Consider the following 13,592-nt stretch of genomic DNA (forward strand, 5'->3'; position numbering starts at 1 on the left):
TATATTTTAAAAGTTAAATTTATCATGTTAATATGATTACATTTTCATGTATACTCATATATATTTGTGATACTTGAAATACTATTTTATAATTGTGTATGTCCGTCATTTTAAAGCAACATATATGCTTTTTGTATATACTTTTATATAATTGTAAATTTGCATATATGTATATAAAATCCATTTAAGAACAAATAAAGAAAAAAAACAAGACCAAGTAACAATAATAATAAACAGCATTATCCCGCATTATATTGTATTTATATTATAACAACAAAAGGAAAATTAATGTATATTTAGTATCAATAACATTTAAAATATTTCTATATATTAAAAAATATATAGTGTGTGCTTATGAATAATTCTATAAATTTTTTTTTCACTATGTATATCCATTAAATGCTTTTTTGTAATGAAAAAAGTTGTTACTACTATATAGTATTATACATAATAAGTATGTGATATAATAAACCCTTAATTGTTCATTTTTTACATTTCATTTAAAACTACGTAAATTACCAAAATATGCTTAATCATTTATGCTTTACGCGCAAAAACATATATAAATAAATTTTTAAGCACTGAAACATTTTTATAAAAAATAAGGCTTATATAATATATATATTATATATATATATGATAAAAAGGAATAAATTTGTTATTGTTTTGGTATATCTTATAAACACCGCATGTTATTTAATGTTAATTTTTTTTTAATTTATTCCTATGGAAATAATGAAAGATTTATACCATTATTTTTTTAATTATCACTTTATATAAGCACGAAAAACTTAATATATATGTATAATACAAATGCGCGCAAATAAGTTTCTATATACAAAAGTGCCTACAAATTAATACATGCTTGTATATAAAACGTTTATATATTTATATTAGTATTATATTTTACATGTACGTAAAAAAAGTAACAGCAAAAATATATAAAAATAATTATGTATATATAAAATTTATTGTGTTTGCATATAAAATAAAACAAAAAAACTAATAAAATATAAATATAAAATATAAATTGATTAAATGCCCTTATAAACATCAGTGTAAAGGGAAAAATATATAAAAATAACCCCTCCAAAAAATATATGCATATAACATATTCAATGTAACATATTGTTATAATTTAAATGCAAGGAACATAATATATCATTTATATATACAATATTGCATATTTTGTTAGAATAAAAGAAGAAAATGTACAAATGAAAATAAAACTTTTTTCATATATATAATTCCATATTGATATAAATTATTGTAACTATTTGCATTTCATGCTTACAAATATAAATATTTACATATTTATATACAATATGTTATTATAGATATATATTTATGTATAATATATATATATTTTTTTTTTTTCACCATTCATATGCTATTTCCCGAATTTTTTAATATTAATTCATTACTCATTAGTTAGTAATCCATATTTACATTTTTTAATATTTTTCTTTTAAAATTTTAACGTACAGTTTTACATAGAATAAATTCAAAGTCGTTTTCCCTTTTATAAAAATGTTGTAAAATTGCTTATTTTTGTATTAATATATATTTATTTAGTGAGTTTATAAAATTTATATGTTTCCATCAATAAAAATATAAATAATACCAATGTATGCTCTTGATACCCACATATAGAAATATAATAATGTATTTATAAGTTTGAAATCACATCTTATAAAATTTTTTAGCATATTATGATTGTTATTATATATTTATATATGATATGATTTTAAAAAAATATAAGAAAATATCACTAGCAACCCAATACATGTATATTTTTTCACTAATTAACGTATTGCAAACAGAAAGTGTTATAGTAAAACGAAGTAATTCGCACATCCACAGTTTAATTCCCTTTTCATGTTCAGCACACAAAAGAAACAATCGATTAATATTAAATAATATCAGCTCAAATAAAAAAAATTATAATGCTTTTATAAATATATCGCTTAAAAAATATAAAATGAGCAAGAAAGTCTCCAATTCCATAAATATGAATGCAAATAATGACAATGAAAACATTATAAATGATAATATATTGTCATTTAATAAAAGTAATAATGACGTAAAGGGTTATAATAGAAACTATAAAAATAATAATAGATATTCTATATTTAACAAACATTATAATAACCCTAATAATAGTGGAAATAATATTAACAACTTTATGAACAATAATATTCATATCAATAAAAACAAAAATAAAGTTTCTAATAGTTATTTATCGAGTAATAATAATAACAGTAAATACCCAAACAATAACCATAATTATTCGAATAATTATAATAGTTATTTTAATAGAGATTCTAAAAACAACAATAATGACTCAACCCATTTATTAAGCGAAGCAAAAATAAATACAAATACTAAGTTTGTAAATTCGAACATTAAGGACAACACAAATTTGAACGCAAATAATGATTCTAATTCACATATCAATGAACATAATATAATTCAAAAAAATGTAAACACTAATTCATACAGTAAAGAAAAAATTGATTACAATAATAGCAATATATCCACGAGTAGTGGAATTACTACTAATAATAATAAATTTCCAGTTAATTCAAATTATCAAGATATTTCAATAAAAAATGGAAATTATAAAAATCATTCTAATGAAAAAAGGAAAGAAAATGAATCAATGAATAATAATAATAACATGAAAGGGAATGAACGATATAACTATTTTCATGACAATTATCAAAATAATATGAAATATAGCATGAAGAGTGCATTTAATTCAGGAAAAAAAAATTTATCCACATATAATAATAATAGCCAATATAGCAAAAATAATGGGCATACAAATTACTTGCAAAAAAATTTTAAAAGAGAAGTTTCAGATGATATAACAAGTATTAGTACCAATGATATAAATAAAGTTGAAGACCTTAATATGAACTCAATAGATAAAACAAATAACATGCTAAATATCAAAGATACATGTAATACTAACATAGTTAATAATATTAGTGATGATGTAAATTTGCCTGGTAACTACAACATTGAAAATAATAATACAAATGTGAATATGCACAAAATAAATAACATAATTAAAAATAAGGATATAAAAAGAAATGAAAATTTTGATAATTTTCAACATGAATCATCACAAAATATATATGGAAATTCAAACAATATGAGAAACTCAATAAATAACCAACTAATGCACAATAGAAACATAAATAAAGTTTCATCATATAATTATAATGATGCTAATAATAATACAGGCAATTTGATGAACATTAATATGACTCATGGACAAAATGAAAATCGTATGAATGTGATGGCAAATTATTCTAATCATGGGAACAGCAAAATGTTAAACGAAAATGAAAAAGGAACAAACATTATTATGAATAAAAATGTAAGAAACATTTCTTATGATAACAAAAATAATAATTATAATAATGATGTTAATAAATTAAATAATTATGATAATTTGTTAAACTCAAAGAATATTAGCAACATGGGAGGTATTAACAAACTGGATAATTCATTAGATCCAGAAAATGTAAACATACATCCCTCTGGAAACAACTCTACTATCACCACCCTGAATTTAGATTCTGATGCATCTATATATTTTGATTTTAGTGATTTTGTAAATTACATGTATAAAGATGAAAATATATTAACCCTTTTTTATATAAGAAAAAATTATTTAAAAGCAGAATCCAAAGAAGAATTTGTAAATGAAAATGATAAAATAAAATGTTCTATTGTATGGTCATTTGCAAATAATGAAAAAATTACCGTATTTGGATTACATAATACTAAAAAATTAAGTAAGAAAGTATGTGTAAAAAACATTTTATTAAAATTAAAAAATATATCCCTTTTAGAATTAGATCAAATGAGTAAATGGATGATAAACAGCCTCAATGTTATATTAAAAGTGGAAAGTAAAAATGTGGAAAATACATTTAATAATAATATATATTGTACAAATATAAAATGGAAAGTTAATAATAAAATATATCAATCAATAGGTGTGCATGTTCATGAAAAAGTGGCAGAAATTATAGCTATTCAAAAACTATATATGACTTTATATGATATTAAAGATCAACTAATTAAAGAAACAGAATATTCTAAAATTCCGGATGATAAAAAAATGGTGAAAATCCACAGCAATAGTAATAAAATGTATGAAAATGCTATGTTTGGAAAAATTATGAACAATAACAATAATAATAAAAATTATGATGAATCCAATATGAATAAATTTGGTGGAAATATTCCAAATTTAAATAATTATGATGATTTATATATTAATAATGATAATAACAATATCAACAATGGAATCGCCAATAATTTTCCTAACCCCCCATCTTCTGATAATCAATTAATGCAAACGTTAACAGCTAATATGTATAACAGGAATATGGGTAACAATATAGACATGACTAATATCCCTATTAATCCAAATAATAATAATATGAACTTTCAAAATTGGAATAACAATTCTCAGAATATTAACGATAACACCAGCAATAACAACAATATAGGTGATGATAATATAAATGGAATGAGTTCTGAAGTGCCATTACCACCTGGAATATCGGACCCATCAGAACTTATTGTGTATGGTTTAACAAAGCAAGATGCTAGTAGCATACAAATGTTGAGAAATAATATTGCTTCAAGATATAAAATTCATCAAATTGAAACATTTGAACAAGTATACAATATATATAAATGTACTTTAGAATGGGAATGGAAAAATGGCAAAATATCATGTAAGGCAAAAAGTTTTGGTTATGGAAGTACAAAAAGTTTAGCTAAATGTGAAGCTGCTTATGATATGCTAGTAAAAAATAATTTAATAGAATATGTTTCATCAACTGATAGGAAAAATGCACAATATATAAGAGATCTTATTTCAAAAGATTTAACAAAGGCTCTTAATTTAGCTATCCAATTTATAATGCAATATAGTAGTAATGCATGGTCTATATTTGTAGTATATTTACTTAGAGAATTATTAATAGATGGTAATTATGATCACATAAACAGGCTACTTAACACTCTTGTTGAGGTTAGTAAAGAAGGAAGAATAGAATCTGAAAAAATAAACAATTTAACCAATAACGCTAATTATGCAAATTCTTATAACAATAATAATATTCCAAGTAACGAAATGAACTTTAATCCATCAGGAATGAATAATAATGGGCCATATGTAAATGCCGATATGGGAAAAGGCTTGTATGAAAATAATTCCTGTGAAGAACAATATATTGATAGTTCTAGTAACTTATTTTTTTGTAATCCATATATTAAAAATCAAAGTGATAATAGTAATTATGTACACAAACTTGTTTCAATAGATTTATGGGAAAAATTAATTGATGAATGTGTAATTGTTTTAAACGATAAATTATGTTTCCATTGTATTAGCTTATTACGTGAAGTAGAATTGGATTATTCAATTTTTATATCTAAATGTGCACATGATTATTATAAAAAATATAGAATCATGTTAGCATTAGAATTACAAGCTAATTTGGCACAAAGTATACAAGAAAAAAGAGATTTCGAATATTTACATGAAAATAAATCATTATTGCTAAAAATGAAAAGTGTTACTATGCCTATTTTATCATTTACTTGTACATTAACGAATGAAGAAAAGGAATGGATGAAATCAACTCAAATGAGAGAAGATGATATTGTTATATTGAAGCCATATGATATGTTATTAAAAGATGAAGATGCATGGTCAAACAGCTTAATAGGTAGTATAACAAGTACAAAAGGTGATAATACGGTTTATAATATTAATGTAAGAATATTTTCTGCAGAAAATACAAAAAAAGGAAATATTAAATACACCAAATATAAATTATATTTATTATTAAATATAGTTACACATGAAAGAATGTTGCAAGCACTAAGGTCAATTACATTTATAAGTTCAGTCCCAACACAATATCAATCACCTTATGTTTTTACTCCAGAAATCCGTTTTCTAATATTACATACATATAATAAGCATGCAAAATATATAGCACAAACTGGAAAAATGAATGAAGAAATTGCTGATGATGAAAAAATTAAAATGAATTTTCAAAATAATGATCCATCCAAAAACTCACAAGAAGATATTTTAAAAGATTATAGTAGAGAAGCAAAAAATCCATATGAAGATTTATTAAACGAAGCATTGAATAAACAAATTGGAAATACGTACCTTGAAGATGTTGATCAATATCTAGTTGAAAGTATTAATTTGCCAACTAATTTACCACTTAACGATTCTCAAAAGTTAGCATGTTTAAGCGCTTTGACACGAAGATTAACTTTAGTACAGGGACCACCAGGTACAGGTAAAACACATGTTGCATGTGCTATTATCGATAGTTGGCATAGACAAAACAGCAGCAAAAAAATATTGGCTGTTGCTGATTCAAATGTTGCTGCTAATAATTTAGTAGAAGGTTTAAAAAAAAGAAATATTCAAGCTGTTCGAGTAGGGGCTGGTAGTGACAGCGATTTTCATGAAGAAGCTATAATGGAATTTCATAGATATAAAGATTTATTAAAACTACGAAAAAATAATATGCAAAAAGAAGCTAAAGTTATGAAAGCATTATTATTTCTTGAAGCTGTTAAAAAATATAATGTTGTTATAGCTACCTGTGTTGGATCGGGTCATGAAATTTTTGATAATGAAAAATTTGAAAGAGTTATTATTGACGAATGTGCACAATCAATCGAACCATCTAACTTAATTCCATTAGGTCATTATTGTACAAATTTAGTCCTAATTGGAGATCATAAACAATTACCTCCAACTATTATATCACCAGATGCTATTAAATTAGGATTAGATAAATCATTATTAGAAAGGTTTGTTATGGCAAAAATTGCACCAATACATTTATTATCAACACAAAGACGTATGCATTTAAGTATTTGTACATTTCCAAATTTTCATTTTTATGATAATAAATTAAAAACTGCTAATGTTACTGAAGAAAATAGACCCATTATTAAAGGGTTCTTATGGCCAAATCCAAAATGTAGGTTAGTATTCATAGATGTATCATTAGGTAAACCAGGAAGTAAATTTGAAAACGCTTATGGAACATCCAAATTTAATTTATATGAAATAGAACCATTGATAGCCGTTTTAAAATCTATTGTTAATGAAGGTTGTGTATCAGTTGACGAAATCGGTATTTTAACTGCATATGATGCACAAAAAATTAAATTAAAAAAAGCAGTTCAAGAAACATTCCCATATGAAGCTGCACATAGAATAGAAATTGATTCAATTGATGGATTCCAAGGAAAGGAAAAGGATCTAATTTTATTTTCAGCTGTTAGATCGAATGCAAATAACGAGTTAGGTTTCTTAAGAGATGCAAGAAGATTAAATGTTATGTTAACAAGAGCGAAAAGAGGAGTTATCATATTTGGTGATCAATTTACATTAGCAAATGACCCAGCCAATTGGCTACCATGGCTCAAATGGATATCATCAAAAAGAGCAATCGTCCATATAACTAAATTAAATGAACACTTAGATAATGCTGATTATTCCCTAATGGATAAATTAAACAAAATTAATAAAGCTGTTAACTTTAAAAATGTAAATGTTTCGGATAACTACTATTTTTATGGAGATGATACTGGGTTCTCAAATGATTATGACCCAAAATATATCCAAACTACCGACAATAACAATAATTCAGATTTAAACAATAACCAGATAGAAGAAGAGCAAGTAGAGGAAATTGTAGAAAATTGGGAAGATTTGCTATAAATATATATACATACAAATGAATATCATTTTGCAAAAGGGTACAATATATAATACCATTAACAATTCATCCCTATTATTGTTTTATTCACCCCTTTCATATATTATTATATTTACCTTTTTATTTTGTTTAATACAAATTATATCTGCAGTTTATATTCCCATATATATATGCATGCTATACATATGAATATGCATGCATGCTACATATGTTTACTCAATTTAAAAATTATTCCAAATAATATAGTTTAATTTTTTTATTTATCAAAATTAAAATTTTTTATTTTTTTTTCTTTTATTTATTTTTACATACATTAGTGTAATTAAAAAAAATATGTGTTAAGATTAAAATTAAATTAACTTGAACTTTTATTCGATATATAAATGTTTGCATATCCATATATCATTTTCCTATATGCAATACTTGAAAGTTAGAGTATTTCTCCATCGCACAAAATTTTTAATAACCATCCCTATTACAAACAGTATACACACATTGCTTATGGTAACGGGTTTATACAAATTTTTATGCTTCCTTAATATTCAAATATATATATATATATATATATATAATTGTATTTACTTAATGGATATCATGCTAAGGTATAGAAGGCTGAATATAAAAATGAAATGATGGTATCCATTGACCATAAATGGTTGAACAAAACTGTGAAATTAATGAAATTGTGAAAATTATACTATACACACAGGAATATAACATCCCTAATTTTATTTAATGCATATTTATGCGTATTATATATTTATGAGTATCAATTAAAAATATGTATAAGGTATACATATATGGCGTATTAACACAAATGTGCATGTAATTATTGGGTGGAAATAATTTCCTTTTCCAATTTTCCTCTCCTCTCCAAAAAATTAATAAAATAATAATAAAAGAAAACTACGAATTAATGCAAATATATATATAATATATTAATTAAAAAAATATATTCTACTTTGTATGCATTGATAAAATAGTAAAATATAATTTTGCATCATATTGTTTTTTACACTTTAAAAAATTTGGTGTAACTTTCAAAGGTTTAATTACTAAAAAGTAAATGCTTTAATTTTTTTCTGATTTTAATAATTATACAAAATTAATAAAAAAAAGTTTTTATAATTTTTGAATACAATATTGTATTTTAATCAAATTGTCTATTATATATATATATATAAGGAATAAATATAAAATAAATAATAAATTCAAGTATTCCTCCACATAATGTATTTATTGTTCGTTATATTATAAAGCGATTTAAAATGGGTAATAAAACAAAATGTTAAAAAAATAAAATAAATATAAATGCATACATTTCTTCGCCAATTTGACTATAAACATTCACATATATGCATACACATATTACAATTGTTTCCTTATATATATAGAAGATCTTAACAAAAGTGGAATTTATAACAAGCAATTTTCTTTAAGCCAAAGCAAACACAGCAGCGTATGAAAAAATCAAATTAATGAAGAATAATAATATTTGTATAAATATTATTATACAGATATATTTAAAAAATAAATAATTACAAATTTAAATACTCGTATTTTTCTGTTACAACTGCAGGAAAGGTTGCAAAGACTTGAAAAACGATTGAGCGGTCTACATTTCAATATTGAATTACAAAAAAATGAAAAAGTTGAGGTAATATAAATCAAGGACGAAATACATATATATAAGTTTTTTAATTACAATTAATATCATGCTTAAACCAATTATTATATTATTATTTATTTGATTTTTATTTATTTTTTGGGGAACACTCAGAAATTAACTGAAAAAGTCAATTCCTTAGAAGAGAAACTAGTCCAAATTAATGAAAACTCAAATAAAATTTTTGAAGAATTGAATGAAAAGGTAATCAGAATTAAAAAAACTATAAATGTTTGATACGTAGCTTATAATAATATCGCTAAACAGTATTGCAATATCACCATTATATTTTACCGTAACTCATATATTTAAATTATTCATATGTATATATATAAACGCATATATATTTATCAGATAAATGATATAAAAACGGATTTCACTAATTATAAATCCGAATTTGAGGAATTTAAAAACTATCATCAAAAAAAATTGTATAACCTTGAAAAAAAGTAAGAATAAATATGCCTTGATTGACACAAACATATTTGTACTTAGACAACTGTATCTACTAATATGCATATAATGCCCACATATATATATGAATATAATAATTTGCGTTTATTATAATTCAATTACTGTTTTCCATTTCACCATTGGAAAAATAGAACTGAAGATTTTATAAACACCGAAAAGGAAGAGTGGAATAACCTCAAAATGAAACTAATAAAAGACTTTCAAAACGAATCTAGCTTATTAAAGTAATATATGAATTTATTTTTGTAAAATAATTAAAAAAATTATATGTATATCTATATATACAAACAAATATATACATATATATGTTCTTTAGGGAAGAAATAACTGAAGAATATGGTATTTTTGAAGAAAAGGAAGCATCATTAAGAAAATATTATGATGTAAGAATTTATAATTAGCTAAACTTGTTATATATCATTATGTACAGTCATAATTTTTTATTTGTCCAATAATGTCTATATCATCATTTATTATAATTTATATTTTTTCAGAATGAAATTGCCAATCTTAAATCCATAGTTCAAAATGAAATAAACGAAAGAATTAAAACTGAAAAAGAAATTTTGAAAGACGTAGATGAAAAAATCAACGAAATTATCAAAATAATCAAAAATGAAAAAATAACTAGGTAATTTATATATGAAAATATAACCATTATACAAAATAACCCAGAATTAAAAATATATCAAATATGTTTTATATCGTTTAAAAAATATCTATTCACATATATTTGTGTATTTATTATTAATTTATTTATTATTATTTTTTTGTAGAAAAAATTACTCAGAAAATTTAGTTTCCCTTATCGAACAATATTTTTCAAAAATAAAAATGGAAATAGATAAAGTAAAACTTTTGTTGAAATAATAAATAAACGAGTGCTTATTTATGATATAAAAAATATATAATACATCCATATATGTGCATACAACATTATATCAATAAATGCTTGTAAAAACATACAACTTTCCATCTTTTTTAATTCAAAGGAACGACTAGAAAGAGAAGACACAGAAGAGACACTTGTTCACCTAATGGAAGAAACTTTAGATAAAATAGGAATGCCATATGCATAAATATATATGCTATTTGCCTTTTTGATTTTTCTTTATAATATTACTAATTAACTATTTGGAAGTAATATTTCTTTTATAATTTAAAAGCATATGGTTGAAAAGGTGTTATCATTTTACCCCTTTTTTATTTGTTTCTATAATATATGTGTATACATGTAAATAAAGCATGTATTGGCTTTATTATTGCGTTTTGTTTTTTTGTTTTTGGTGTTAATATTTAACTTATTAAACAATTTTGAACAGCTTTCATTTTATGTGAATTTTAAGTTATTCATAAATTTCAATTATTAAAAATGATAATACAAATACAATAAAAAAAAGAATGAATAAATAAATACATATAGGAAAATACATATAGGAAAATCCATGTAGAAAATCCATGTAGAAAAATGCATTAGAAAAATACATTAGAAAAATACATATAAAATAAAACACACAAAATTAACGGAATTGAATATCACCGTCTTTGTTGTTTTGGTTTATTTTTGTTCATTTGATTCTCAATCATTGTTATATAGTTTTCTTCTATTTCCTTACAATTCGTTTTGCCCCTTTTTCTAAACATGGGATAATATAATCTATATAAATTCATTTGCATGGATCTGGTAAGGATTCTAACTGGGTGCATTTTAATAAACTATTATAACATTCTTTCTGACTACAATCTCTGCAAGCGTTAGAACATTGGTCTTTTGAGCATTGTTTATTACATGATATAAACCCACAACCAATAAAATCTGAAAAGCATTTTACGCAATCAGGTGAAAATGGGACATTGTACTTTTTAAAATATTTATTTATGCAAATATCTATTAAATGTGGTTTTGCTGAAGATGCTTTAGCACAGTTAAAAAGAATTTTATAAAAATTGTTCGAAGGCATTTTTTTATCGAAAACAGGTAATTCTATTGTATGTTCTTTAGATTTATTAATTTTTATACGAATTGAATTGTCATTGTGTTTTCCAGTATCATCTTCAACCATCACACCACTCCAATCTATTTTTTGCCCATTTATTATTTTTCTTTCAAGTTCTCCAGTGCATCCTGGGCTATTTGATTTTAAAAAAATATTTAAATTGTTATTATCATATTTAGAATAATTATACTTTAAATTAAATCCTAAGCCTCCTGGGTGGCCTTCACATAACACATTAAACAAAACAAGGGGTATAAGCAATTTTATTATAGAATTCATTTTACTTAAAAAAATATATAATTAACAAAATAATATGTATCTTATTTAATTTATAGAACTTTTCAATACAAACCAAACATAATTATGTATTGTTCTATATATATTAAATTTATCAATTTTATAAATTATAACAAAATGTAACAAACAAATTAGGAAATTAAAATAACATTCTAGGGTATATATATTATTATTTATTTTTATAAATCATAATATATAAATTAATAATTTATAAAATTAATTAATTTTATAAAAAAATATAAAATATATTTTTTTCTTAAAATAAAATAATTTTTATTTCTTATGAAATTGTAAAATAATAAAAAATATATGCTTTAATTTCTTTTATTTAAACTAATGGTGAAAATTATGGAAGCATATGCCTAGTAAAAAAAATATATATGCTTCTATAATTATTCTCTTCTAATATTAGGACCCTCATAAATATAAGTTAATTGTATAATAATATAATGCCAGTAGATCCATTATTATATTATGTTCATTTTTAAGTAATGGTAAAGTATTATTTCCACAATAAAAGAAATTGTGGTAATTTTTATATGAATAGTATGTATCAATTAATAACAAAAACTATCCTAAAACTAGTTCATACATATATCTGCATATCATATACCGATTTTTATTATTTTATTGCATTTTGTTTTTTAGCTCTATATAATTTGTTGGAATATAAAATCATAATTCTAAAAATACTATTTACTAAATGTATATATAATAAATTATTATACAATAACTCAAAAATTAATTATATAAAAATTTAAATAAACATTGCATATTAAGATAATTTCCAAAACATTTTAAGAAAATTAGCAACTAAAAATTTATATTAATATGTGAACCATTAATTGATTGATCTATTATACAAACTCTCAACTAATCTACAATTTTACTATATAATAATAATAATATGCCTCTTTCTTTCAAAAAAATAAATAAATATAAAATAAATTTTAGAACCAAAAGCAAAAAAATATTTAAAAAATTATTGTCATGTCATTAACCATCTAATAAATAATATTTCTGCTTAAGTTTCCAAATTTGTTGTTGCTATATTAAAAAAAGGTTTTCCTATTATATACACATAGCATACTAATAAAAATTATATACATTCATACTTAAATTGAATTCCATATTTATATATGAAATCATTATATCTCATTTAAACAATTCAATATTTGTATATACAAAAATCCATTCAATGTCATATAATATGGAAAATAACTTATCTTCGCAATATATTCATACTAGCATATATAGAATAAGTTCATAAATAATTATTGCAACACATTTGCTATATAATAACAATTCCCATACAACTATCTTTTGAAAACAAAAAGAAGTAAATTAATTTATTTAAAAAAAAAT

At 22.4% G+C, this 13,592-nt stretch overlaps 3 protein-coding genes across 3 annotated transcripts; 2 read left to right on the forward strand and 1 right to left on the reverse strand.

Annotated features, from left to right (window-relative positions):
- Nucleotides 1–1,741: 1,741 nt before the first annotated feature.
- Nucleotides 1,742–7,795, forward strand: PY17X_0803900 (uncharacterized protein; the record flags this gene model as incomplete). The annotated part of the gene is made up of 1 exon (XM_721162.2): nt 1,742–7,795. The coding sequence occupies one exon, from the start codon at nt 1,742–1,744 to the stop codon at nt 7,793–7,795; it is 6,054 nt and encodes a 2,017-aa protein (XP_726255.2).
- A 1,266-nt stretch (nt 7,796–9,061) lies between these two features.
- PY17X_0804000 (conserved protein, unknown function) lies at nt 9,062–11,012 on the forward strand (the record flags this gene model as incomplete). Its single annotated transcript, XM_022955639.1, has 10 exons — nt 9,062–9,065; nt 9,188–9,252; nt 9,373–9,450; nt 9,574–9,663; nt 9,814–9,908; nt 10,065–10,157; nt 10,250–10,316; nt 10,428–10,564; nt 10,710–10,782; nt 10,926–11,012. The coding sequence occupies 10 exons, from the start codon at nt 9,062–9,064 to the stop codon at nt 11,010–11,012; spliced, it is 789 nt and encodes a 262-aa protein (XP_022811892.1).
- A 588-nt stretch (nt 11,013–11,600) lies between these two features.
- PY17X_0804100 (conserved protein, unknown function) lies at nt 11,601–12,209 on the reverse strand (the record flags this gene model as incomplete). The annotated part of the gene is made up of 1 exon (XM_721160.1): nt 11,601–12,209. The coding sequence occupies one exon, from the start codon at nt 12,207–12,209 to the stop codon at nt 11,601–11,603; it is 609 nt and encodes a 202-aa protein (XP_726253.1).
- Nucleotides 12,210–13,592: the final 1,383 nt, after the last annotated feature.

The sequence above is a fragment of the Plasmodium yoelii genome, assembly GCF_900002385.2.
Source record: "Plasmodium yoelii strain 17X genome assembly, chromosome: 8".
Taxonomy (NCBI): Eukaryota; Apicomplexa; class Aconoidasida; order Haemosporida; family Plasmodiidae; genus Plasmodium; species Plasmodium yoelii.